General features: G+C 58.2%; 2 protein-coding genes across 9 annotated transcripts in view; both read right to left on the bottom strand.

Moving 5' to 3' along the window:
• The window catches only part of LOC311182543 (olfactory receptor 7G3-like), a gene marked incomplete at both ends in the record, with an annotated part of 735701 nt that overhangs the window by 92486 nt on the left and 615451 nt on the right, over positions 1 to 27764 (bottom strand). The window lies entirely within an intron of this gene.
• CAMSAP3 (calmodulin regulated spectrin associated protein family member 3) lies at positions 205 to 13107 on the bottom strand (the record flags this gene model as incomplete). 8 transcript variants are annotated; one of them, XM_084251390.1, is made up of 19 exons in its annotated part: positions 205 to 510; positions 584 to 702; positions 778 to 890; positions 1146 to 1245; positions 1650 to 1939; positions 2020 to 2159; positions 2962 to 4429; positions 4527 to 4596; positions 4876 to 4949; positions 5091 to 5145; positions 5223 to 5316; positions 5402 to 5541; positions 6060 to 6198; positions 6453 to 6500; positions 7287 to 7319; positions 7482 to 7577; positions 7655 to 7777; positions 8133 to 8386; positions 12960 to 13107. In XM_084251390.1, 19 exons carry the CDS (start codon positions 13105 to 13107, stop codon positions 205 to 207), a joined length of 3810 nt encoding a protein of 1269 aa, XP_084107516.1. The 8 variants fall into 8 exon arrangements, with proteins under 8 accessions (XP_084107516.1, XP_084107520.1, XP_084107518.1 ...); XM_084251394.1 differs by having other exon boundaries at positions 2962 to 3184; XM_084251392.1 differs by lacking the exon at positions 6453 to 6500.

Raw genomic sequence — 27764 nt, 5'->3', positions numbered from 1 at the left:
AGACAGGGGACTGAGCTGAGCCCTGAGTCCCTGAACCTCCCAGCTCAGCCCCCACAGCAGGACAGGACAAAAATTAAGGGGCGGGGTCTCCAGCCCCACCCAGACAAAGTTGGGGACAGACAGGACCCAGGAATACCAACTGTCCTCCAGGAGGGCGAGGGCCGGAGCACGCGGGGCCCGGCCTGCGGACCACCCAGGACGGAGCTATTTGGGGGTGTTGCCACCCTTCTTGGGAGTCGTGGGTTTCTTGCTCTGCCAGAGGTGTCCCTGGATAGTGAAGGCATCCACGCTCATGGACATGGTCTTGGCAGGGATCTGAGTGAAGCGCTTGCGGTCCGAGTTGTACTTGTAGATGCCCTCGACCATGGCGGGCGTGACCGTGCGCGGGCCGTAGCCTGTCAGCCGGGATAGCTCCTCCGTCTCCCCTGACAGCGTGTAGAGGGCCCGGAACTGGCAGCTTGAGTCCCGGAAGAGGATCAGGAAGTGGTTGGCCTTGCTCTTCTCAATTTCCTGGTGGGCAGAAACGGTCAGCCAGGCGGCGGGCCACCGGGTCCCGCCAGCCCCCCTCGCCGGGTGGGCTTACCTCAAGGATGCGGTTTTTCTGGGGCTCGTTCACCTTGCCCGCCAGGCAGCAATGTGACAGGGCGTTGTGGATGATGAACTTGTTGGACTTGGCGCTGGGCTCTTTGTACAGCCGTGGGCCTGAGGGGCGGGGCTGTCAGCCGGCACAGCTGGGGAACTGGGCAGCCCAGGGGTCACCCCCGAAGTCCCACCTACCTGTGTACTCAGGCACTGATGCAGGGGAGGAGGCGTTGCTGCCATTCTCCCAGTCGCGCTCGCGGCTGCCGGGTAGGCGGCTGGGGGACATGAGGCCAGATGGGGAGGGAGCCCTGGGGGGAGCGGGTAGGAATGTGGTCAGGGGTGGGGGGAGTTAAGCCAGACACCCTGCCGAGCAGGAGCTGCACAGGCACGGGCACTCCATGCTCCTGACCCACACAGCCCTTGTGCAGCCCCGTCCTCAGTGAGACAGGCGCGCTGGGCGCAGAGGAGCACATGGCTCCAGTTGCACACGCGCACACGTGTCCTCCCGCTGGCAAGGCAGGCTGACCACAGCAGTCAGAAGCACCTACCCAGGGCAAACTCACCGAGACGTGGGCCTCTTCACACCTAGGTTATTGGGGGCCTCGTTGGCCACGGTTGACAGCGACAGGGTGGACTGTGAATAGACCTTGCTGAGTCGAGAGCCTGGGAGCAGAGGGTATTGGGTCAGGCCCCACCCGAACACCCCTAACCTCCGCAAATGCCCAAGGGGCCTTAACCTGGCAGGCTGTGGAGGGAACACGGGCTCAGCCTGGGCCAAGAACCTCACCCCATGCAGCTCCCACTGGGAATCTATCCCCCCAACCCCTGCAAAAAAAAAAAAAAAAAAAACAAACAGCCCAGGGACCTTCATCCATTAATCCATGGAGAAAACAGCTGTGCCCGTCACGCCTAACCCCACTGCACACCCCACAGCCTTCTCAGGTGCTTACCAGGCAGGCAGGGGACCGTAAGGCCCCTAGCACCCCATACGCCTAGCCCCACTCTACCCCTGCATGTATAGCCTCCCGCTCCCCATGTACTTGGGCTGGGGGGAGGGAGTGGCTCACCCAGTAGGCCTCGGGCTGGGCTGCGCGCCAGGGCGGAGTCATCACAACAACCGGAGCGTGGCCGGGGGGCCCTCCGCCCGCCCCGACCTGGCCCCCCGGACCCTGAGGCCCGCGGCCGCAGCACCTTATCCAGGTCATCCATCAGCTTCAGCTGGGCCCGCCGCTCGTACTCAAGCCTGGTGAACTCCCCCCGCCTGGGGCCCACCTCCTCCTCGGCGGGGGCCCGAGCAGCAGGGGCGGCAGGACCTGGGGGCGCTGGGGCGCCAAGGACCGCCTCTTCCTGGGCCAGCCTGAAAATCAAGGGGAGTCAGGCAGTCAGGTGCATCACGGGGTCGCTGGGGCAAGGGTCCGGGGTCGGGCCCAGGCTCACCGGGCAGCCTCCTCCCTCCGCTGCTCCTTCTCGGCCTCCTGCCACTGCTTCCGCCGCCGCGCCTCCTCCGCCCGCCGCTGCTGCCGCTCCAGCAGGCTGGCCCGCTTTTGGGCCATCTCATCCTCCGGCTTGTCTTCATCCTGGGGGCAGGACCGAGGCCAGCTGCCATCCCTTCTCTAGTCTGGCCCCAGCAACGCGGCCTGCCTGCTGCTCACGGCCCTTCCTTTTCTGTAACTGATCTGAAGGCACTCGGGGCCTGCGCTGCGCACCCCCACCCGGGTCTGGCCGGCCTGGGCGCCGCTCACACAGCCCAGCAGCGACCACCAGCAGAAGCAGCTGCTGCCACGTGGACAGGAGCCTATCCCAGCCGGGAGGCATCAAGTGGGGCTTCCTGGAGGAAGCAACTACAGAGAATGGGTAGGGGTAAGGGAAAGGAGAGCCTCCCAGGCAGAGAAAAGAGCAGCACAAGCGTCCCGCGGCCAGGATGAGTTCGGGGTGGCCAGAGCCCAGGCTGTGGGGTGGACTCCCAAACCACAGAAGGGGACGAGGGGGACAAGGTCCAGTTTGCAGTTTTCAAAAATGCTCACTTGGCCAGGGATTGGGGGCGGGGGAGAGGCTAGTCAGGATGGAACTGCAGGTATCCAGGCAGCCCCGCTGGGCAGCCGCAATGATGGGGGTGAGCGATGAGACAGAGGAGCGGGGAAGGGGAACCCTAAAGCCAGGAGGGGTGGGGGTGCCCTGGACCGTCCACTCACCCCATCCAGCCATTCCTCTACCTCTAGCCACCCACCCCCTTTGTCAATCTGTCAGCCGCTCTCGTTCACCCACCCGGCCACGCACCTGCCCAGCTATTGGAAACGCCCTATCCATCCGCGCCCCCCCAGCTCCGTGACTACCCAGCCAGCCGCCTGGCCCTTCTCCCCCACCTCAGGCCACACTCACCTTATAGAAGAACCCCAGTCCAGCGCGGGGCTCCCCCTCGGAGGAGGCCTCTTCCTCCAAGGAATCCTCAGCACCGGGGGGGCTCCCTTCCCCCTCGTCCTCAGCCGAGGGCTCTTCCAGGCTCCCCAGAGGGATCTCGATGAGGCCGGGCCGGGCCGCAGGCTCCTCGGGAGATGGGCCCTCCGCCAGGAGGATGGAGGAGCGCGTCTGCACAGGCACCTGGCTCGGGGAGAACTTCCGCAGGTGGGGGAGGCTGTCAACATCGTTGGGGGGGGTGAGCACCCTCGTCAGGGGCGCCAGCCGCAGCTCCACGGGCCGTGCGTGTTTTGGGCTGCGAGGCGTCGGGCTGGGGCCCGGCCCGGGGCTGCGCCGGGCAGCTGGGGCGCGCCGGGCAGGGCTCGGGGATGCCACTTTGGGGCCAGTCGTGGGGCCGGGGATGACCCATGCAGCAGGTGGCGGGGCGGGCGCAGGGGTCTCCTGGGGGGCCAGGAGCCGCTGCTGCTGGTCCGTGAGCCTCTGCATGTCCCGTTGCAGCGAGCTCAGCGCCGCACTCAGCTTGCTGACGGCGCGGTTGTAGTCCCCCAGCCCCTCCGGGGGCACTGGGCCGAGTTCAGGTGAGAAGGTCACCACCTTGGGCCGCGGGGATGGCTCGCCCTGGCCCTCGCCTGACGGTCGTTCCCCACCAGGGGCCAGACCAGTTTCCACCTCTGCCTCCACCTCCCCTCCAGCCTCCCGTGGCTGCACCTGCAGGAAAGCGCTCTTGCCCAGGCGCTGGCGGTGCTTGGCAAAGATGGCCTCAATCCGGCGCTTCTGAGCCTCTATGGCCCGCCGTTTCTCCTCCAGCCGGGCACCAAGCTCACTCATTTCCGAGCTCAGGGCCTCAGGGGCCGCCGGGACGGCCTCCGGGGACCCCACCCCGGCCTCAGTCTCAGCCTTTACCAGCTGCTTCTTGCGCTCGGCGAAGCTGGTCATCTTCACTTCAGAACTGTTGGCTGCTGGGGACAAAGCAACGGCCTTCGGGGACCCCTCAGATGGGGCCAGGGGCTTCGATACCTCCCCGGCTGGGCAGGAAGGTGGTTTCAAGGGGACCTCAGGGTGGGGCAAGTAGGTGGGTGCTTTGGTGGGCCCATCGGGCAGCGGTTTGGAGGCCCCCTCAGGTGGGTACGGGGAGGCCAGTGGCAGTTTGGAGGGCCCCTCAGGGGAGTGGAGGTAGAAGCTGCCGTCGGCAGCCCCGTCGGGCAGCAGCCGGGGCTCAGCACTGTGGATGATCTGCAGGGCCTCCTCAATGGTGGGCAGGTCGCCAGGCTCCGGGGCTGGCTGGGCGGGGGTCCGGGCTGGTGCAGGGCGTGGAGGGCCCAGGCTGTCGGAGCTGACAGAGCGGAGGAGCACGGGGTCTCCCATGACGACGTCCACGTCGCTGTCCAGGCCAAAGGGAGTGCTGAACGACACAGCCTGGGAGAGGGGACGGCTGGGCGGCCGGAGGGAGGGGTCAGCCCCTGGGACACGCCTCGGCCCCCCGCCCCGGTCCAGCCTGCTCCCTGGCTGGGCCCGTGAGATGCACTCACCTGAGCTGCCGGTTCCAGGCCTTGCCGAGGGCCTCCATGTGGGACATCGATGGGGAGGACTTCAAGGAGCCTGGGGAGGAGTCACAGTGGTCACTCACGGCTCACCTTGGGGTCACTGGGGACTCTGGGGTGAGCCAGGGCATGTCACTGGGCGAGTCACTGATGGGTCATTATGTGGACAGAGGGCTGGAGCCATTCAGGGTCACGAAGGGGTCCTATTGAGCCACTGGGAGGGCACTGTGGGGGCCAGAGAATGCCGCCACTGAGGGGCCAGAGGGACCCAGTGGAGGGGTCAGCTGGGGTAGTCTTCTGTGGTCCCAGGTAGCGACCAGACATCACCCGCCTTCACCTGTAGATCCACGGAGTGGGGACTGGGGGCCACCAGGTGACAGGAGTGGATGGCGGAAGTTGAAGACAGGAGAGCTGCCAAGAGATGCACAGTGGCTACAGGACCCCTCCCCTGCCTCTCCCAGGGGTGGAGCAGTGTCCCCCAGCCCCACCCCGGCACCCCACGAGGAGGAGACGCCCATCCATTGGTGGAGACTCAGCCAACGGGAATCGTACCTGCTGCCGCTGCTGTTCTGGGGGGTGGAGGTCTCTGCGGCCCGGGGGGAGGCAGCTGCAGCACAGGGGAGAGTCAGGCAGGGTCTGGCCCTCACCCCCCGCCCCTGCCCCAGGGCCCAGGCTGGGCCTCACCGTGTCCGTCAGGCAGGTCCTTGGCCTGCACAAAGTCAGGTTTCAGCACCTCAAAGCACATGAACATCTCAGCGAGCAGCACCACCAGGTTGATCTGGAAGCGGAAGGCAGGGTCAGCCAACAGACGCCCACAGCACCGGACACCCGCCCGGGCCTCCGTGACCCTCAGGGGGCCTTACCTTAAGGGGCGGTGGGACATAAAGCAGGTCCTCAAGGGACAGCGGGCAGCCCCGGGGGAGGCGGGAAGCACAGAAGTCCTGCACCAGCTGGAGGTTGTACAGGCTGTCCGCCACAGACATGGGGTCCTTGAGACATATCTCTGCAAGGACAAAACGCCTGGGTTCCTGGCTCTGCGGGGTGGGGCAGAGCCCCGGGGAAGCCAGAACCAGCTGAGGGCCAGGGCTGCTGCTGAGTGCCCTTCACACGTGGGGACCGTCGCCAGCTGTTGCTCAGGCCTCTGCTATTCCCACTGCCTAGAGCATTAGTCCTCCAAGAACTGAACTCAAAAAGCGACTCTAACCAGTCGTCAAGGTGTCTAACATCCAGAAAGTTCTTGAAATTATTCCTCTTCCAACTAGAACGTGAGCCGCCCAAGGTCGGGGAAATGGCTACTATTCTCGCCGGCCAGGCGCACAGTGTGCACTCTGTACGTGTCTGCGGCAAGAATGACTTCTATGAAGTGCAGAGAGGCTTAGCCACCTTGACGGTCACACAGCTGTCAGGAGGAGAGCGGTTCAATATGCCAGGGCATGCACGGCGTGGCACCACTCGGGCAAAGCTGGGTCTGCGGACACCTGGCTCTTGAGGATGGCGTCTGGCCCAGGCCCATTCACTCACCCTCAAGTCGCAACAACTGGGGACAGTAGCAGTGGATCGTGGTCGCCAGCGCGGCCCCACTTGCCAGGTCCTGGAGGCCAGTCACAGCCGGAAAGCAGGGGGCACGGCGGGCAACGGCGCGGTCCTTTCGGTACCGGATCTGTGGGTGGGAACCAAGTCAGGTCAGCGGTCGGGCTGCCTCCAGATCAGTGGTCATGCAGGCCCGGTCGGGATGCCTGGGGTTCCCATCAGGAGGGGGCGTGAAGCCGGGGGTCCCAGAGCCAGAGTGGGGGGCCAGCCTGGAGCAGGGGAAGGGCAGCAGCAAGAGGCAGTGGCGATGTCTGCGAGCAGCCAGGCCAGCAGCGGGGGCCGGGGGCAGGGACTCCTGGGACCCCAGGGTGGGGGATACATTACCATGGGGGGTTTGCTCCCCGACTCCTTCAAACAGAAGGCAATTGCGTGCTGGGGGGAGAGGAGCAGCCGTCAGCAGGGTGGGAGGGGTGCTGACTTGCTGGGCCCCCAAGCACACCTCCAGCGGAGAGGGAAGCCCTGAGCCCTGGCTGTCCAGCACCCTGACTGTGCTCTGGCCGGCTTTGGGGGCCCCAGCTCCTCCCAGCCCAGAGGGACCCCACAGCCTCCCATGCAAGGAATCCTCCCACAAAAGACCCAGCTTGGGGAGGGGATGTGGAAGCAGGCAGGCAGGCCAGAACCCCCCCAACCCAGGCCCCAGGGTGGAGAGGAGGCCCCAGAGTGAGCAAAGGTAGACCCCATCTAGCCCAAAGCCTCCCCAACTTGCAGAGGTCACTGTCCCCATTTCGTGCATCAAGGATGGGTGCCCTCCCCCCCACAGCTGGGATTTGCCTTAGGGAAGCTGGGGTCTCAGAAAGGTCCTCTGACCCTCTTCTGGACTTGAGATCCTTCTCCTGGTGTGTGTGGGGGGGGCTCCTCCATGTATCCTGCCCAGATGTCTCATGAACTCAGGTCTCCCCACCTGAGCTAAGGGCTGAGGGGATTCTGCCCCTCTTGACTAACAGCAGGGGAGGTTCATCCCCCGCTGGTTAACTGGGGAGGGGTCGCCCCTCTCATAACAGTGGAGATTCCCTCTCTGGGTTCACCCTGGGCCAGGTTGCACCTACTTTGCTCACAGCTGGGGAGGGGAAGAGAGAGCAGACAGGCAGGCGGAACAGACACAGACAGACAAAGCAACAAGCGGGCAGGCAGATGAGGCAGAGAGACAGCCCCACTTACAGGAACCAGCTTCCAGTACCAGCGTGTGGGGCACTGATGCCAGAGAGGCAGAGAGAGGAGCAGCAGGAGTGGGCACAGTGGGGAGGGCAGGCAGAGAGAGAGAGAGTCACTCCAGCCCCCCACCACGGTAACGGCCACCCGACCACCCCGCCCTCCGATTATCTGCCCCCCATCTGCCCACTGCCCTAGTCTCACCGAGGGCTGTACCGGGGCCACCCCATCTGCGGGCGCCGAGGGGGACGCTCTCTGGGCAGCTTCCTGCTCGGTCTTTTCCTGCAGCCGACGGATGGTCTGGGGGCAGGAAGAGCTCAGTTCCCTGGCACTGGGCCACTCAGGCCCCCAGCCCTTTCCTGCCCAACCCAACCTACCGTGTCCACCCAGAAGAGGAGCTTGTGCTCCAAGCTGGCCAGGGCCAAGGGACCGGGCAGCGTCTTTGTCCACTCAAAGGCGAAGGCAACCATGAGGGCGTCAATGACCGCCAAGTGAGCTCCCTGTGGGCCAAGGGCCGAAGGGTGAGCTCAGGGCTTGGGCGGAGGCTCCAGAGAGAGCGTTGGCGGTGGAGGGAGCTTGAGGCGGGGAGGGCCAGTGGCTGGGGCCTCAGGGAAGGTGTGGGGCCAGCGGCCTGGAAGAGCCACTTCTCCCGGGGACAGGGGAGATGCCCTGTGGTCAGGGGGGCAGCGTGCTGCCCTCTGGGATGAGCCAGTCCCATCAGGAAGAACTTTGAGACAGTGCCAGGCGGCCAGAAGAGAGGTGCTTGGGGTGGGGGGGGCGGTCAGGCCTGGTGGGCGTGGCCTGTGGATGGGGCGTGGCCTGTGGGGCGGGGCCTGTGGATGGGGCGGGGCCTACCATGAGGATCGGCTGGTGCCGCAGGTCGGCCTCCTGCACCGGGCGCTCGGGCAGCGCGGGCACCGTGCCCCTCCGGGCCAGCAGGGCCAGCAGCGCGGAGGGACTGGGGGGTGTCTCGAGCTGCGGCAGGGCCTGCCGCCAGGCCCGGCAGTAGAGCTCGGCCGAGAGCAGCAGCCGCGTCACGGGGGGCTTCACATGCTCCTGCGCGTACTGGTCGGTGTAGAAGGGCTCCCACAGCTCCGAGGGCACGTGCTCTGGAAGGGCGGGGGCGGGGGTTGGTCAGGACCAGCGGGCCGCACCCCCACATGCACATACGATGACATGGCTCTGATTAAGGGGGGGTGTCTGGGCAAGGGAGGACGCCGAAGGCCCTGGTTGAGACAGAGGGCAGGTGAGGAGTGGCCGGGAAGGGACGGGGGCTCCACGGGCAGCCTGCCCAGGGAACCTGGCAGCACCGGGGTGGAGGTGGCAAGCCTAGGACTTGCTGCTGCTCCCAGGACTGCAGGGCTGGATGCTTAGGGGGAGCGTCACCCAACCCCAGAGAAGGTCAGTGACAACATCATCACTTATCTGATCTCTCTGGGGCCTGAAGCCTCCCAATAGCCCCAGGAGGAGCGGCCTGCACAGCTGGCAATTGCACTTCACAGGTGAGGAAACCCAGGCACAGAAAGGAAAGTAACCAGCCCCGGGCCACACAGCTCAATGCTAGCGCTGAGATTGGAGGCCAGACCTGACTCTACCCTCCCCTGGGGCTGGAGGCGCTGCGGAGTGGGGAGTGACGTGGGGGCTCCAGAGCAAGGCGCGGGCAAGGCGGACAGCTGCAGCCCCTCTGAGTGGCTGGGAGTGGTCAGAACTTGGGGAAAGGAGGAGGAAGATGGGGAAGAGGGTGGTGACCAATGGGGGTAGAGGAGAGGCAGCAGGTGAGGGGCAGCGGCTGAGCGTGGGGCCGGGGTTCAGGAGGACAGTGAGAGCCTGTCACGGAGGCAGCCATGAAAACCCAGAGTGAGAAGGAGCCGGGCAGGGGAAGAGGAGGCTTGAGGAAGCCCCATGTGGAAGGGGGGTGGCAGTGTCCCAGGTGGGACCAGAGGGCGGGAAGGAGAAAGAGCAGAATAAGCCACCAGAAAGATAAGGCGGGGTCAAGGAAGAGGCGACGGAGGCCAACATGGGGACCTACCCTCATAGGGGCCTTCCAAGGAGACCCCCACTCTATTCTAGTCAGAGCAATGGTTTTGTACATTGGGGTTTTGTGTACTTGAAAGAATGAAAGGGGCAGGAATTCTCTTCCTCAAAAACAGCCTTGCTCAGCTGTCCCTCCTGCCAGAGACATCCTGCCCGCACCCACAGGGGCCAGGCGTCCTGGCCTCGGTCCCTCCCTGCCCCCTCACACCCTAAACTATACCCACCTTCCCATTCACGCCCTGCCTGTGTCACCTGTGCCTCTCGGCTCTGCTCCTTGAAAGAAGAGCCCTCCAGGTCCCACTCCCTCCCAGCGCCCGCCGACCTCTCCCGCCTCCCCAGGCCAGCGGCGGCCATCCAGCACACATTGCAGGCCTGTATCTCGCCTGGGCTCAGCGCCCAGCACCTCCTCCTTCCGGAAGCCTCCCTACGGGCCTCCCAGTTTCCACTTCTCTGTCTCCCACCACTCAAGCCTGGCCTCCCCTGCACATGGCCCTCGACGCTGGGCTACTCATGACTCTGAGGGGCCCAGTGAACGGACACCCCCACCCCAGGGTGGCTTCCATGCACACTAGCACTGCCACTCACTGGGCCCAGGCCATGCCCCAAGCCTGTGGGCATCTGCTCCAAACTTGCTCCTTTTCTCTAGCCCCACCCCAGGGAGAAAGCACCTCTCCTTGCTCGCTCTCCAACATCCAATCTGTCCTGTGGCATCTCCCGACACTCCCCAAACCCTCCTCCCTATCTCCCCAGCCCCTGGTTATTTCCTGTTCCCATCAGCAAAATTAAGCAAGTTTCTTTCCTGCAGGAATCGTCAGGGCCTTCATGATAAAAAAAAAAAATAAAAAACAAAAAACAAAACCTAGCTGGAGCTACAGAAGCAAGTATTAATCAAGCACTTCCTCCCCAGCGTCTCTTCCCCTTGGCATTGGCATCTGGGGCTGAATAATTCTTTGTGTTCAGCAGGGAGGGCGGCGGGACTGTCCTGGACATTGTAAGATGTTGAGCAGAATCCCTGGGCTCTACACACTCATGCCACCAGCACCCTCTTCCTAAACAGCGGCCACCAGCCACATCTGCAGACACTGCCCACTGTCTCCTAAGAGGCAACGCCGGTTGAGACCATCGCTCCGCCGCGGAGCGCCGAAGGGAGAGCAGAGCTGTCCAATGGAGACGGCGCAAGGCACATGGCTTTACACTTTCTAGCAGCCACACGAAAAGGAAGTAGCCAGTGCACGAATGCAGTCCTTAGGCACCCAACATATATCCACGCAGCACTAGTGAGACAGCTCACACTCCCTCCCGGACCAGGCCTTGTATCCACGTGTTTCCCGTCTGCAGCACTGGGTACCCCCCAGCACTGCGGCTGTGGCTCCAGTACCAGCGCAGCCCCAACGCCTGGCTGGGCCTCTTCCCGCTGTGCCCCCTCATGCATTCGCCTTCCCTCATCCCCGCTGTACAGAAGAGAAAACCAAGGCCCAGGGAGCAGCGGCAACTTTTGCTCCAGACCTCACAGCTACGGGCCCAGCCGACAGGAGCCCCGACACCCTGGGCGGCACCGCGATATTCCTAAGGCAAAAGGGGCAGCACGTGGTGGTCCCCAAACTTGCCAGAGGATGGCCTCTGTGCAGCCCACCTGCATTCCCACCCCGCCTCCTCACACCCACACCCAGGAGTGCCAGGACCACCTCCTTCCCCGGGCACCACTGTGCCTCTGACCTCACCTGGGCAGTTCCAAACACCTTCCATGGGGCCCCACGGCCCTCAGTTCCCCACCTAAGGCCTGAGAGGCCCTCCGTTTTCCTAGGTCCCCTCATCTCCCACCTCCTCTGGCCACCACCATGCCTTCTCTGACAACACTGTCGGTCCACACCCCAGGCCTCTGCCCCTAGGGTTCCTCCCTTGGCAAACTCCTACATAGCCGTTGGGGTTCCAGCCCTCCCTTCTGTGGGGCCCTCCCGTGCCCCCCGCCTGGCCCACTGCACACCTTGGCATCACAGCCCTTGTCACTCCAGCAGCGAAGTCAGGCTCATGTCCCGCCCCTTTCCCCTGCCCACCCCCTCCTCCCCTCTCCATCGCGCCCCGCCCTGCCAGCGTTGGTGGGGTCCCAGAGTTCATGAATGATGCGGAGTTGGGTTCCCACTTCCCTTCTGGGGTCTGGTGTCCCACCCTCCTTAGCCCCCTTGTTTAAAGCAGGTGAGTGGGGACAGACTGAACTTGACCCTCAGGTAGCAGCAGTCACTGGAAGGTGACCCTGGCTGCGCAGGGCTGGCGAGAACAGGTGAGTCAGGGCTTCTCAGAGGCCCTCACTTTCCTATCTGTAAAATGGGACTATAATTTCAGGCCTGTCTCCTGGCCAGGGGATGACGAATAATATTAACATTATTAATAAAAAAGCAGCCACTGATCACAGCACAGCATGCAATAATGTGTGCCGGGCAGTTTGAGGGGTTCTGTAGCGAGTCTCTCTCTCCCACCTCCCAGAAGCCCATGAGGAAGGTGTTGGGTCCCCATCACCAGACAGTGTGCAATAGATAAATGAGCTGATGAATGAATACCTTACAGAGGGGGAAACACTAAAGCTTAAAGGATTGGGAATCAGTCCACATTCTGGTGCAGGTGGGGGTCACACCAATTCCCACAGTCAAGCCCCTGTGTCCTCACGGCTTCAAAACCTGGGGTGCAAGAGGCTAGGGCACACTTGAGTCCCAGCCCCCTACTTTTCTCAAGCAGATCCACCGAGGTGTCCCCAGAGTGGGCTCAGCATAAAAGGAGAAAGAGACAGGTTCAGGCAGAACCAAGTGTGGACAACTGTCACAGGGACCCACACCCAGAACTGGTTGATCTGGGGGGAGGAGGGCATGTGCTGTGCCCAGTTGGTGCCAAACCACTGGGCTGGACCAGAGGGAAGCGAGACTCAGACCTTAATTAACCAGCTCTTCCCCGCAGCCAGGGCCTGGCTCCCAGCTCTCCCTGGGGCCCTGACTGGCCATGCCCAGGGCCTCCAATCCTGGGGACCCACCCGCACCCTCTCCCCTTGGGGTGGCCTGCCTTCTTGTCACATGTGGGCCAGGGGGGAAGTGGAGACTCTGCCTCCTTGGGGGAAGCCCGCACCTGGACCCCCGCCCGGGTGACCCGAGCCATTTGCCTGCTCCAGGGACCGCCCGCCTCCTGGGCAAAATGGGGCGACATGTCACAGCTGCCGGGCGCCGGCCGGGCCAGGGACGCGAAAGAGGGGTTCGCAGGGCTCCGGTCGTCGCCCGCAGCACAGGCAGAGCCACCCCGGGCGTGCGTCCGGCGGGGGGAGGGGTCCTCGCGGCGCGTGATGTGAGTGTGTAAGGGGGGAGGGCGTGCGGGGAGCGGGCCTGGGGGGCGGGAGGCGGCCCTCCGGGAACCCCGGCCGGTCCGCAGACCCGGCCCGCTCACCTGGGGGCGGGGCGGCCGGGTCCCGCCGCGGCGCCGGGCCGCCGGCCCCACCCCCACCGCGCGCCCGCAGCCCGGCGGCCAAAGTCCGCGGCCGGCCGAGCAGGAAGCCCGGAGGCCCGGCGCCGCGGAGACCCAGCCCGGGCTCGGGCGGCCGCGCCATTGTTCCCGCGGCCCGGCCTCCGGCCCGCGCCCCGCCCCCCGCACCTGCCGCCCCCCGCCCGGTACCTGCGCCCCCGAACGCGGCCCGCAGCACCCACGCCAGGCTGGCCGCCGCCTTGGCCCGCGAGAAGTCGTACTGGTCCAGCGACTTGATCTCCGGCACCAGGAAGGTTCTCCGCAGCGGCCCGGGCCCCGGGGGCGCCGCCTCCACCATGGCGGCACCGGGGCTGCGGTGCCGGCTCCGCGCTCGCTCCGCCTGGGCAGCGCCGCGCTCGTCCCCGGGCCCGGCCCGCCGCCGCCGAGCCAGGTGCGGCCGCTCGCGCTCGCGACGCAGCGTCGGGCCCGCCCCGGGGCGGAGCCCAGGTGCGCCCCGCCCGCCCGGCCCCGACCTGGGCCCGCGCCGCCCCGCCCGCCCGCCCCTCGCCCGGGCGGTCTCCGGGGGCGCGCGGGGCTGCGGCCACGGCTGCGAGGCTCTGCGCAGGGGTCGGTGCGCGCGCGCGTGTATGTGTGTGTGCGCGCGCGTGTGTGTGTGTGTGAGTGCGCGCGCGTGTGTGTGTACGTGCGCGCGCGCGCGTGCTGGAGAGGATAAAGGACCCTCTGTCGAGGGATAATTGTGCTGGTCCAAGTGTGTCTCCTTAGGTGTGAGTGTGAACATCAGTGCCGGCTTGTCACTCCTGGCCGGGAGGCAGCGTGTGCGTGGGTGCACCTGTTTCTGATTGTGCACTGCGTGCTACGAGAGTGCCTCTGAATTGTATCTGTGTAGGTGTCCCCAAATGTACTTGGGTGGTGACGAATGTGCTTGAACGTGTCTGCATGTGCATGTCTGGGTGTGAGCGCGACAGTGCACATATGTGTGTTTCTGTTTTTCATGTGTGTTGTATGTACAGGATCTGCTATACCATAGTTGTCTGTATCCTGAGGACATAGGAATGGTGAGTGAGTGTGTGTGTGTGTGTTTATCTGTGGGCTTGTGAGTGTGCATATTTGTGAGCATCTAAAGGTGCTTCTGTTCGTGTGATCAATGCCATGAAGGCGTATGTGAGAAACCGAGCGTGGGTGTATTTTCTGGAGCATGACTGCTTGTATCTATGAGTGTGTTTGTGTGGTTGTTATTGGGTATATTTGCAAATTTCTGTGTGTGTATTGGGAGTATTTGTAGAATTTGTTGCAGGGAGGACTCTGTGTCGGTGTGGCTGTATTTGTGTCCAAGTTCATTTGTATATGAATATATGGGTGTAGTTGTGTGTATATGAGTATTTACATGTAGTTGTGTGTACACGGGTGTGTATAGGTGGGAGGCAGTTTCAGAATGTATTTTTGTGCATATGTGTGTATTTATATGAGTGATTTTTGTGGTGTCTGCATTTGAGTATAGGGTGTGAGCCTCGTGGGACAGTGTATGTCAACTGTGGAAGTGGATACAATTGTGTGAGAATGTCCATTTCTGTATGCATTTGTGCGAGTGTGCACATTTATCTAACACAGCATATTTGTGTAGATATGTGTGTGGTACCGGTGATGGTGTGGTCAGTATGGAGCTATATTTGTGAATGTGTGCGTGAGTGTATATGTGTGTAAATGAATGGGGTTATCTGGGTTTCACTGGGTCTGTTCCCAAATGAACCCCTATTTCTTTGTGTGCTTCAATTGTGTTTGTGTCAAAATATCTTCCGCGTGCCTCTCTGCTGTTTGTGATTGTGAATACATGAGTGTTTGTGTTTGTGAGTGTAGATTCTTGTGGTGCTGCACGCCCAAGCGTGTGCCTCTGGGAGGTGTGTGTGTGTACAATGTGTCCATGCAAGCTCAAGTCTGCATTTTATTTTGTGTCCATGTTGACATGTATCATTTTCTGTGTGTGTGTGTGTGTGTGTGAAGCCAGTCTTCGCATCCGTGTATATTTGTGGATCTGTGTGTGAGCATGACTGGCAAGGTGCACGTGTCTAAGTGTGTCTCTGTGAGTTGAGTATCTGGGTGTATCTCTCACGTGTGTGCAGTCGCTGTGTCTGGCTGTGCCAGGCTGAGACTGTATGGCTGTGTGTGTAGTTGTGGATGTGTAAGCAGTTGTGCTTTGAATGGCTTGGGTGTGTGAGGGTATGTGTGTGCAGTAGGTGCACTTGTGTGCCATATGTGAGACCGGGTGGGTGGCTTCTGTCTAAGATAAGTGTGCGCGTGACTTCACAGCTGGAGAGGGCCACAGTCTCCACACACACACGCAGATTTGTATTTTTGTGACTCTGTAAACTCTACGAGATGAAAATGCAGTTCCCGAGACCCCCGACCCAGGACGGTGCTCCCGACCTCCCCTTTGTGGAAGTCCGCAGTCCCCTCAGTCTCCAGGGCCAGAGTGTGCGACTGGCAGGGGTGGGTGTGCCCAGGAACGGAACTGGGGCGTGGGCCCTCCTGCCTGGATGTGCCCATGCAGGAATGGGTGTGGGTACGCAGAGGGGCCGGGGTGCCTGCGTGGATGTGCCCGAGCACGTGTGGTGTGTGTGGGGCACGCGCCGGCTCCTGTCCCAGTACCCGGGAACGCCTGGCCACGGTCCCTTTCCCAGTGGGCCTTGGTTTCGCCATCTGTGACTCTGCCGGGGACGCGGGGCTCTGGGACTGGGGTGTGCCCTGGCAGGGAGGGGTGTGTGGTCATGCCTGCCCCTCCGGTAAGCGTGGCTCTTCTACCAGCTCACACGAGTGTTTGCTTTCCCTGGGGACGTTCCCACGACCTCTGCGGACCCTGAGGACGGTGGAGGTGAAGGCAGCGCCGCTGCTCACGGGCACACGCTCCCGGGACTGCACGGGCAGCGCTTACCTGGGAGGGGGCCGCACCCTCGGGGCCCTGGGCCAGAGGGCCTGGGGCTCTGGGCTGGGCCATGGTAGAGCAGGGGCTGGGAGCACTGCACCCCTCAGGCACCAGGGGCCTCCTGGGGCCCAGCCCCCATACCGGGCCAACTGGAACACCTGGCTGAGCCAGACCGCCCCACCCACGCTTGGCCGGCTGGAATTGAGGTCCCACCTGCCCCCGGGGCCCTTTTCCAGGGACCCAGGCAACTCCAGACACACTGGCTCCCCTGTGTGCTGAGGAGCCCCTCCCTGCAGGCCCCCTCCAGCCCTCCAGTCTCTGCCTCCCGCCTCCTCCCCTTAACTGGGGCCTCCTTTGGCTCTCACGCCTCCTAACTCATTAGCCAGGCCTGGTTATTAAGCTGAGGGTGGGGATGACTTAGAGGATTTGTAGGTCAAGGGTTCAATACTGGGTTTGGGGGAGTGTATGAACCACAAATAGCCATCCGCACAATTCTTCATGCATGTGCACTTCAGAGATCATGTTAGCAGGTGACAATCTGGGGAGGGCATTCTCTGCCAAGCACAATTTCCTGTACCCCTCACAGCTGAGGCATAATGAGCATCATGCCCATTTTACTGATGGAAAGGTTGAGCCCAATCAACCTGAAGTCACATGGCAAGGAGGACAGTGGACGGAGGCTTTGGGTATAAGTCCCCAGGACCCAGGCCGCCGGCCGAACGGCAATGCCCACCTTGCATTCTAAGATGGGGCTGCCTCCTCTAAACAGCTGTGACCCTCAAATGGAGTGGGTGAGGGTGTAGCTGTGGGGATGTTGGTGCAGAGGAAGGCTGGGGCCCTCGCTACCTCCCGAAAGCAGCAAGAATGGCAGGCAGGAGGCCTTGGCCCACACAGTCCCACGCTGGCCTCTCTGAGGTTTGGCGTCAGTACAGGAGATCATTATCAGAGTCCCAAGGGAGCTTGGGGACCTGTATCTGAAATATTTCAAAATAATAAAAAAACCCCACTATTGTGCATGCCGAGGGCCGCTCCTTTCCTCATGACACTCGTGTTTACAGGCAACACACATACGTCAGAGAGGTCACTTCAGCAAGGAACAAAATATTGGGAGGTAACAAGACAAAGCAGGCTGGGGGCCGCTGTATCTGGGTGCTGGGGGAGGTGGGGTAGGAAAGGCATTTCAGGCAGAGAGAGGCGCCAGGCCTGGAGCAGGGGAGCTGGGGCTCCGGGGGGTTCTGGAGCAGGGTGCTGTGATGCTCACAGAGGGAAAGGCTGAGGTCTTGGAGGTGCTTCTCAGCGTCTTTCAGGGAAGAACCACTTCCCCCCTCAATCCATGAGGTACAGTGAAATTAGTTTCCAGGAAAATAAAACTTAGAAAGATGTCCATGGTGGCAGGATGCAATGAACACTGACAAGCCAGCAAGACCCCCCGTGATGGGGGTGTCGAAGAGTGAGAGCCACGGAGGAGCCCCCAGCGGCTCCCCTTGGAGCCATTTGAACAACCGTGTTAACATGGTCCTGGCGTGTAACCCAAGGAATAAAATACTGACTCACGAGTCCATGTGAATGCAGATGAGTGAATATACATGTTAACAAAGGAGCAGAGACACCCGATACGCAGAAGAATTCCAGACCTTGTGTGCAGAGACTCCTCCCTCGAGGAGAGCTGGGGGTGCCCCGGGGATTCCTTCCCCAAAGGACCCCAGGGAGAGAGGGGAAAAGGGACTCCACAGTGGAAGAAACCGAGGACTTGGCCCGGCCAGGCGAGCCCGGTCAGCGCCAGCAGCCACAGCGGCTGGTAGCACAGTCTTGGCACGCTGTGGCCACAGTGGCACTTTGCCTCCGTGACGTTCCTCCCCCAAGCCATCACCCCAGTCTAATCTTGAGGAAAATATCAGAAATTTCCAAGAGAGAGACATCCTGCAGGGGCCCTGGCTGACACTCCTCCAAACTGCCAAGGTCACGGACAAGGAAAATTCCAGAAACAGCCCCAGCCAAGAGGAGACTACGGACACCTGAGGACTGAGCATGGCCTGGGGTGGTGGGCAGAAGAGGGCGGCTGGGGAAATGAGTGGGAGCAAAGCTTGGGCTTTAGTTAGTAAGAATGTGTCAGTGTCGATTCATTAATTGCAACAAATGTCTCCTGTGGAGGCCCACGTTACCCAGAGGGGAGCTCCTGTGTGCTCTGGCCAAGGGACGGGGAGGGAACTGTGCTGTCTGCTCAGTCCTGTAAATGTAAAACCGTCCTTTAAAAGCCTATTCATGAAAAAAAAAAGACTATAAAAGCCAAAGCCCAGTCATCATAAAATCACTATGTCAAGTTACTGTGAAGTTTCTAACATGGACTGTTTTCTGTGCTCTCCTCCGGCCAGGCCATCAGGAGCCCAGAGCAGCCCCAGCGTGTGGGTCACTGAGTGACCCTAGAACAGGGGCCTGCACTGTGCACTGCAGCCCCCCTGCCCTCCAGATGCCGATCGTGAGAACCAAAACTGTCTCCAGGCACTGCCGCTGCCCTGAAGGCTGGACCACTCTCCTGCTGACCAGTCAAATCTGGAAACTTGGTCCAGAAAGAACCGCGTGAACCTGGAGGGGCTGGTTAGACCCCGTGCTGGTCCCTGGTGGACCGTGGAAGCTTCGCTCCAGATGCCAAGCCTTGGAGCTGTGGCTCCAAGATGTGGCCTTGGAGCTGGAGAGAACACGGGGGCCAGGATGTGTTTGGAGAGGGCCTGGACGGCCGTGCCCGCGGGGGTGGGGAGGGCAGGGGCGGGGAGCGCGGGAGGAGCTGGGAGATGCCCATCTCCACCTTTCACAACTGAGCGCATGGCAGTGTCCTGTGCAGAGGTGGGGACACGAGATGAGGGGCCAGGCGGGGTGAGGGTGGGGGGACGATGAGTTTCACTTTGGACGGCTGGAGTTTCAGGGCCCCAAGGGACAGGACGGGGATCAGGAGCTCGCGAGGCGTCCCACGTCTTGACGTGACCTCTCTGTGTCTCAGGAAATTACAGGGTTCCCGAAGAGGCAGCCTGGCCCCTTCCAACCCTCACAACACCACAGTGGGAACTGAAACCAGCAGCATGTCCTTCAGGAGAGAAATCGAGGGACAGCCAGACAATGCAATATTCATAACTGAAATGAAATAAGCCGTCAAGTGATGAAAAGACGTGGGGGAGAGTTACACGCCTGTGACTGAGCGAGAGAAGCCAGCCTGGAAGCCCCTCTGTAGGGCTGAGGCTGTGCGGCGTTCTGGAAAACTGGAGACAGTGGCTGCCAGGGTTTGGGGGACACACAGATTTCCAGGATGCTGAAACTGTTCTGGGTGACACACCACTGGCGGCCACAGCCAGGACGCACGGGCCCAGCCTCTGGGGTGCAGGGCCCGGGAGTGCACCCTCGGGTGAGCAGCGTGTGCTGGCTCACCAGTCGCGGCCAGCGCCCCGCTCGGGCGGGGGTGCTGGTGTGTGGGAGGCGCGTGTGGGCGGGGTGTATGTGGGAACTTTGTGTTTCTGCTCAATTTCACTGTGAACCTAAAACTGCTCTAAAAAATAGTCAAACTCAATAAATAAACATCTGTAAGTGTCCTTGGCATCTGCAGATATGCCCAACAATACCCCACACTCGCACACGTGGACGCAAGCGGGTTGTCCCAATCGGGTTATCTCAAGTCCTTTGCGTGTCCTTCAAGGGAAGAACTGGCTGTACTCCTCGTCCCTGTCTTGCCTAATGCCCCTGTGGCACTCCTGTCCACCCAAAGATCTCCTACCACGGGGGGAGAAGGCAAGACAGGGACGAGGGGACAGCAAGTTCTTCCCTTCAAGGACACGCAAAGGACTTAAGCTAACCCAGCTTCCAGACACGAATGAAGATCAGGGTAGCTGGGGGGACAAAGGGTGGCGGGTGGGAGGCTCCAGTTGTCCTGCCGATACCAGCGATGTCTGGGAGGACCCAACACATTGGAAAGTTCTTGATCATCCTCTGAGCTCCCTGCTCTGCCCACCAGCTCTTCCCAAGCCTGAGGGCACAGCAAAGGGATACCCTAGAAAAAAAAAATCACATACAAGCTCTGGGCTCTCTCAATGCCGCCATCTGCTGAGACCCCATGGCACAGGAGACCCTCAAGAATCAAGGCCAGGGGGTGCGGGCTGCTGGGAGGGGCAGCGTCTGGGGCACCCTGGGCTGGGCTGGAGGGTCAGTTAGATGCGGGTGAGTGCTCACAGCAGATGTGGGGACACAGCATTTAGCGGTGACCTTGGAGAGCAAGTCTCAAAGGCACCTGTGTGTGCAGGCACCAGGAAGGGAGTCAGATTAAAAAATGAGGAGAGGTCTCCCGGGTGGCCTAGGGGTTAAGTCTCAGTGCTGTCTCCATTGCAGCCTGAGTTCGATCCCTGGCCAGGGAGCTACCCACATGGCACAGCAGACCTCTCCTGTCTCCCCACTGCTCCCCTCAGCAGTGTATGTCAGTTCTGCTCCCCAATCTGTCTCTGGTGAATCCTCTCACCCCTCGCACCTCTGGCCTGTACCCCAGTTGTTGTATGCATAAATAAATAAATCTTTAAAAAGACAGAATACACTCATTGAAAGAGTGCCTGGTATGCTTCTTGTTGGGGATGCGAAGATACAGCCTCTGACCTCCTGAGGTTCCTGTCTGAGGGGAAAATCTTACCGTGGCATTTTTACAGTCGTGGCGAATGGTCTGGGAGGAGGAGGCGCAGGGAGGAGGGTAGACAGGCCACACGGGAGGTCTTCATGCTCATTCTGTGCTCTTGACATGCTGATGCCAAGAACCCAGTGACACAGAGACACTGAGCAAGCAGTGGGGACAGACCTGTCGCTCGGGGACAGAGAGGCACCGCATGGAGGGGGGCTGCGTGTTGTAGGTTGTCGGAGTGATTTTTCACTCTGTTGTCCTAATTCGCTCATAACTGCCTGTTTCCACCTATTTGGAGACTCCCCTCCCACGGTACTCAGGGCTTGGACGTGTGGCTTATTTGGGGCAACGAGACAATAGTTGTGGCAGAAGCAGAGGCTTGGAAAGCACTTGCACGTGCAAGTAAAAGCAGGGGCTTGATGGTCGGTCTCCCAGACAGTAAGAGGAGAGTGAGGGAGTTTGACACTTCCCATGGCATAGCATAGTTTAAACTGTAAAACTACCAATGCTAGGTAAGAAGAAATAGCCTCAACAGGCCCATGTCGATCCAAAAAAGGAATTTGTGATTGAAATTTTCGCAAAGAATATTCCATGCCCACATGCCTTCACTGGTGAATCTGACAAAAACATCACAAAGAAATAATAGTGGTGCGGGCTTCCCCGGTGGCACAGTGGTTGAGCGCTGGGTTGCGAGGCTGCCCGAAGCCTCTGCAGCGCCGGTTCGAACCCTGGCCATGGGTGAGGGTCCCACATGGCGCGCAGACCTCTCCTGCCGCCCGCTGCTCTCCTCAGCAGTGTATTGCGTCAGTCTGCCTGTTCTGCTCCCCGCTCTGGCTCTGGTGAATTCTCTCACCCTCCCGTGCTTCTGACTGTACCCAGTGCTTGTATAAATAAATAAATAAATCTTTAAAAAAAAGAAAGAAATAATAGTGGTGCTACATCAACTCTTCTAGAAAATAGAGATGAGGGCAGATTTCCCAATTCATTCTCAGATGAATGACCAGATAAGGACATTGCTGGAGAAGAAAACACACACCAGCAACCCTCATGGCCATGGACACAAACAACCCTTAAAAATATGTTATCAAGGGCCTCCCTGGTGGCACAGGTGGTTGAGCGCAGCGCTGTGAAGCTGTCCACAGCCACTGCTGTGCCAGTTTGATCCCGGCCAGCCAGTGAGAATCCCACATGGTGCAGCAGACCTCTCCTGTCTCGCCCGCTGCTCCCCTCAGCAGAGTATTTTGGTCTGTCTGCTTGTTCTGTTCCCCGCTCTGTCTCTGGTGGATCCTCTCACCCTCCCGCGCCTCTGGTCTGTACCCTGGCACTTGTATAAATAAAATAAATCTTAAAAAAAAAAAGTTAGCAATAGGGGCCTCCCGGGGTTAAGTCTTAGGCTATCACCACTACAGCCTGAGTTCGATCCCTGACCAGGGAGCTGACCCACAGGGCACAGCAGACCTCTCCTGTCTCCCCGCTGCTCCCCTCAGCAGGGTATTTCAGCAGATCCACCTGTTCTGCTCCCCACTCTGTCTCTGGTGAATCCTCTCACCCCTGCACCTCTGGCCTACACCCCAATTCTTCAACAAGAAAATAAATAAAATCTTTTAACCCCCCCCCATTTTATTAAGAATAGAACCCAACATTACATGCAGAGGAATCATGTGATGATCACTGGGTTTTCCCCCGGGAATGCGAGCTTCGTTCAGCATTTGAAAATCAATTGCTCTGATATTCCTCCCAATATCAATTACACACTGTAAAGTCGGGTACTCTCCAATGGCCAGCAGGAAAGAGCTCGTTAGATAATTACGTAGTCAGTCACATGGGCTGGGGAGAAGGGGAGACCATGTTTCAAAGGGATTTTTAACAACAAGGTATTTTCTGGGACTTTTAAAATTATCAAAATAATACATTTTTATTGTAAGGATCAAACCATAGGAAAATGAAAATATGTAAATTCTCCCTTCAACTCTTGCCCTGTCCTTCCTTTCCAAGACAAAACCACAGTGCGGCTGACTGTTTGGAATTGACTTCTAGGGTGTGTTGTGCATGTAGATACATGTGTATCATTCACATTCTTAACATAAATGCAATCGTAACTGTACACAGTGTTATGCAGCTTTCCCCGTGGTGTATGGGATTTTTCCATGCTGGTGCGGAGAGGGACGTCCTGTGCATTCCCGCAGCATGCCTGCCCTCCTGCCCTCGTTTGTCTAACTATGCCCCTATTGTCAGCCGTCCGGCTGTTTTCCACTCTCCCCTTTTATGAGTCCTCATTACCAGGGAGGTGGTGATGAGAACACATCTTCAGAAACATCTGTTAATGGGATCAATTGTTCGATATAGAGTCTCCATGAAATGTTTCCACCTCAATCAAATTCTCTTCCAAAAGAATTTCCTAATTTATACTTCTCCACCCAACCATGTGACAATGATTATTACTTACATGAGTTTCTGTGACTATTGACATTTTCAGTATTTTGAACATTTGCCAACTTTAGGAAGAAAGTTCTGAACAACATGAAACTAAGCATGTTGTTGTTTTATATTTTGTTATTTATGTTTCTGCCTGTTTACATAGTCAAGGGACATAATGATATAAGAGTTAGGAATATGGCCCCAGGGGCCGGCTTTGATTCAAACTCTGTTGTTTTCTGGCTCTGTGATCTTGGTCCAGGTGCTTAATCACTCTTTATCTTAGACTTTCACATGTAAAATGGGTTGAGGAGGGGCCTCCCTGGTGGCGGTGATGCAGTGGGTTGAGTGCCACGTTGTGAAGCTGTCTGCAGCCTCTGGAGCACGGGTTCGATTCCCGGCCAGCCAGGGAGATACCCACATGGTGCAGCTGACCTCTCCTGCCTCTCCTGCTGCTCCCCTCAGCAGTGTCTTCAGTCTGTCTGCCTGTTCTGCTCCCCGCTCTGTCTCTGGTAGATCTTCTCACGCTCCCGCACCTCTGACCTGTACCCCAGTTCTTGTATAAATAAATAAATAATAATAAATGGGTTGAGGATTAAATCTCTTTGTACATGTACAGCCCTGGAATAGTGCCCATAACACCGTAAGAATTTAGTACACATTATGAAATTATCAGCCTTTTGCCTATAACTTATTTTGCAAATATTTCTTTCCAGGCTATTACTCTATCAGTATTTTGCTTTTGTTCATCGTGTTCTCATGTCTTCTAATCTGTCAATCATTTCTTTCATGGATTTCAAAAACATAATATGGACATTTCAGCTGAAAGTTAAGTAAGAAACTGGGAAAAGAGAAGATATTAACAGAGGCTACGTCTGGGTGGTGGGGCTGAGATCACTCATTTTCCTTTTTTTATACTGTGTTTTCCAGATGTTCTAATGAATATATATTGTGGATATATATTTCCAGGTGAACACATATTACTTTCATTTTTAAATTTTACTTTAAGCACACCACTGATAATATTTTAATGAGAGAAAGTTCCTGCTAGCCATAGATGTTGTTTACCCAAAGGACAAAACAAGCAAGGAGGTAGCTAACTGCTCCCCTGCCCAATTGGCAGAGGAAGCTCACCCCTGAAATCTCTACTGGGACCAGACACCCAAACATCACAACAGGATCGCCTCCTGGTGGCAGAGAGTGAGAAGCTGATTCAGGAAAGCGTGTGTGTGTGTGTGTGTGTGTGTGTGTGTGTGTGTGTGCATGCATGTGCGTGCATGTGGCCACCTTTGTGATTTACTTACAGCACAAAGTAGCCCTTTGAGTTGATGACTAAAATTACGTAAAAGATACAGGTGAGAAATCTGAGTCCTTCAGATGTCAAGGTACTGAGTTGCTCTGCAAAAAATTCAACTCCCTGTTTCTAATCACATGTCTAGGGGTAAAGAGAAAATAAGAGGGGTTGATGCCAACCTAAGATAGCAAGATTTGAGGCACTTAGGGGTAGGGTCCAGTGACCAGGGACTCCTAAGTCCATGGAAGACTTCTTTCCTGAGCTTGAAGTGCTGTCCACGGACTGCAACCTTGCGTGGAAACCTCAACATAGCCACTTCCTGGGGAAAGAGCAGAGGAAGGTGGCAAGGCTATGAATGTGGATCTGGCTCTTGACAAATACGTAACTTAACCATTCCTCTGAGCCTCACTTTTCTCTTCCATGAAACGATATAATAATATTTTTTTTCCATAGACCTGTTATGAGAATTCAAAGAAAGAATATGCATGTGTCAGCACAAGATGTGATATATGGCAATTTCTCCATAAATCAACTATTTTTGCTATCACTGGTGGCAGTTTATGTCTGTTAAAAGGAAAGGAGAGGGCCTCCCTGGTGGCGCAGCAGTTGAGCGCTGGGTTGCGAAGCTGTCCGCAGCCTCTGAGGCGCCGGTTCGATCCCCGGCTGCTCCCCGGCCACCGGAGGAGGGTCCCACATGGCGCGCAGACCTCTCCTGCCGCCCGCTGCTCCCCTCAGCAGTGTACTTCGGTCCTTCTGCCTGCTCTGCTCCCCGCTCTGGCTCTGGTGAATTCTCTCGCCCTCCCGGGCTTCTGACTGTACCCAGTGCTTGTATAAATAAATAAATAAATAAATAAATAAATAAATAAATAAATAAATAAATCTAAAAAAAAAAAGGAAAGGAGAAACTATGTGGTTTCAAGATGCCTAAGGAGTGGGAGACATCTCAAGCATCTTTGCTTTATCTTCAGAGCTTAATCACAGTCAGCAAATATTTATTGAAGGCCTTCCACAAGCTAGGAGCTCTTCTACACAAGGTTTCTCCAGTGGTGAAAGTTATATTTGGGCACAAACCATGGAGACCAATGCTAAGCAGGTAAATAAAAAAGTAAAAGGACTGTGGCAAGTGGGTGTGATTTAAAGGCAAGGAAATGGGGGCCACCTAGGGGCAGGAAACTACTGGGGCAGTAGTATCAGACAATCCAAGAAGAAACGTTTACTCAGATACAGAGTAAAGAGCAAAGAACTTTAAGGCAGGAATCTACAGGAGCTTGCAGACTAGAGAGAACGATACTGCCACAGGAGCAGCATAGATGGGGATTAGGATGGAGGAGTCCATGGGGGTGGGGCGGGGGAAAAGTTAGCTTGGGTTGAATTTCCACCCTAATGTGCCCCTCAAGACCTAGAGATCTGGAGGGACCAGGGATGTTGGCGTGTGGGAGAAGGAAGAGGGGCCTCATAGCACCGCGGAGAGCGTTTCGCTGTCCGTGGTGCTGACACGCCAGGCTCAGTTCCCCAGAGGGAAAAGCCATTGATTCACAGATGGGAGACATGGTTCCTATCCTCCAGCCGCTAGTGTTCCAGATATGACCAGTCAACATGTCAACAGTGACCAACCGATCATCCTAGCAACAGCTGGAATTTATTGAGGCTCCTATTAATCCAACCCACATGCCCAGAGGGAGCCGTGATATGCGAAATGATGTCGCTCCCCGAGACGTCCAATTCCCGGAACTTCTGAGTATGTCACCCTCTGGGGCAGAAAGGGCTTTACAGATGTGATTAAAGTGAGGATCTGGAGTGGGAGATTATCCCGGATTATCTGGGTGCACTCAATGTTATCACAACGATCCTTTCAAGGGGAGGCAGGAGGACCAGAGTAGAAGGACATGCATGATGGAAGCAGAGCTCAGAGTGATGAAATGAGGCAGATTCATCCAGCCATTGCTGGCTTTGAAGGAGGGAAGGGCTGTGATCCAAGGAATGAGGGGGTCTCCAGAGGGTGAAGAAAACAGACCAACAAGTTCTTGGGTCTTTAAAGAAGTAATTAAGGTAAAATGAGGTCATCAGAGTGGACCCTAATCCCAATGTCTGATGTTCTTATAAATAGATTAGGACATGGGCATGCCCAGGGGGAGACCATGTGAGGCACAGGGAGGTGGCCATCTACAAGGAGGGACACAAGGGACCACTCCTGTTGACCCTTGACCTTGAAGTTCCAGCCTCCAGAACTGTAGGTGAACAGATTCCTGTTGTATTTTGTTATCACAACCCTTACAAACCAACACCCATTGGGGTCCTGGAAAGCTCCAGTTCCCCTCCAACTTAACGTGAGCACCCCAGAATCTGGAAATCCGACCTAACCTAGCTGATTCAAGTCTAGGGCCTATTTCAAGGGGAGCTTCAGAGGAGAATCCAGAGACTGGCCGTGGGGTCCTGTCTGGATGACCCTGTGTTCTCTGGGTGACTTCACCCAGCCCCTCCATGTCAGAGTCCATTGGTGTCCTGCGGCCTCTAGACTTGTTCCTAGGGCAAATCTCTCTCCTGAATCCCCATGCCAGAAGTCCAAAGTGCGTGCCCAGAGGGAGCCTCCTGCCCCTGAGGTCCCCTCCTGCTCCTCAAACTCAACATGGTAAAAAATGGAGGCCAGGATCTCCCCCTGCTCCTCTGACTCAGTGAAGATGCCCCCTCCCTAGTCACCTACACCAAGGCCCCCTGGTTCTTGCTGGCATCTCCTGCCCCCCTTTCCATTGTGCTTGGGTATTGGGGTCCCTCCTGGACACCCTTCCTCCTCCCCGAGTCTGTGTCTGCCCTAACTCAGGCCTCCACTTCACTCCTGGCCTCTAGACTCCAGCCACGACCCAAACGACCCACTTGCTTCCAGAAACAGAACTATTTTCTCTGCTCAAAAACATTCCTGGGCCACTGCCCAGGTGGGAGAGGAAAGTGGTGCAGCTGCTGTGGAAAGTTTGGAGGTTCCTCCAAAAGTTGAACCCAGAATTCCATATGCCCTGGCAGCTGCACTCCTGGGAATATGCCCAAAGATGCTGAAGTAGGGTCTGAAATGTGTATGTGCACCCTCTGTGTTCACAGCGGCACTGTTCACAGAAGTCAAGAGGTGGAAGGTCCCTGAGGTTCCGTCACCAGGTGGATGGACGGGCGAGACGTGGTCCAGCCAGACAGTGGGGTGTGATTCCTGACACACACTGGACATGGGTGGACCTTGAGGACACTGGGCTGGGCTGGGTGAATGAGCCAGACACAAGAAGACACACACTGTGTGACCCTCCACACGAGGATCCGAGAGTAGCCGCACCCAGATACAGGAGGTGGAATGGTGGGTGCCAGCAACTGCAGGGGGTGGGCAGTTAGAGTTTAATGGGAACAGAGCTTCTGAGTTGGGAGATGCAGAAGTTCTGGAGGTGGATGGTCATGACGGTGCCCAATACTGTGACTGTGACGCCGAAGAGCTGCGCACTTCAAAATGGTTAATTAAAATTTTGTTAAGTATAATATAATAAAGCGCACACACAAAACTTCCAGGGTTCCCTGTTGCCCTCAAGATAATCTTGTGAATGAGCCTGCTCTTTCCACTCTGGGTTCAGCATGTAGTGGGGGCAGTGCCTGATGCCACACTAAGCCTACAGCACACAGTAGGCACATGAGCTGTGAGCGTCAGGGGACCCCCGGCCCAGGCTGGAGCCCAGTGTTCCTGCTGATGTGGAG

This window comes from Talpa europaea (genome assembly GCF_964194135.1).
Source record: "Talpa europaea genome assembly, chromosome: 12".
Taxonomy (NCBI): Eukaryota; Metazoa; Chordata; class Mammalia; order Eulipotyphla; family Talpidae; genus Talpa; species Talpa europaea.
The sequence above is the reverse complement of the archived record's forward strand: the minus strand, read 5'-3'. Positions and strand labels throughout refer to the sequence as shown.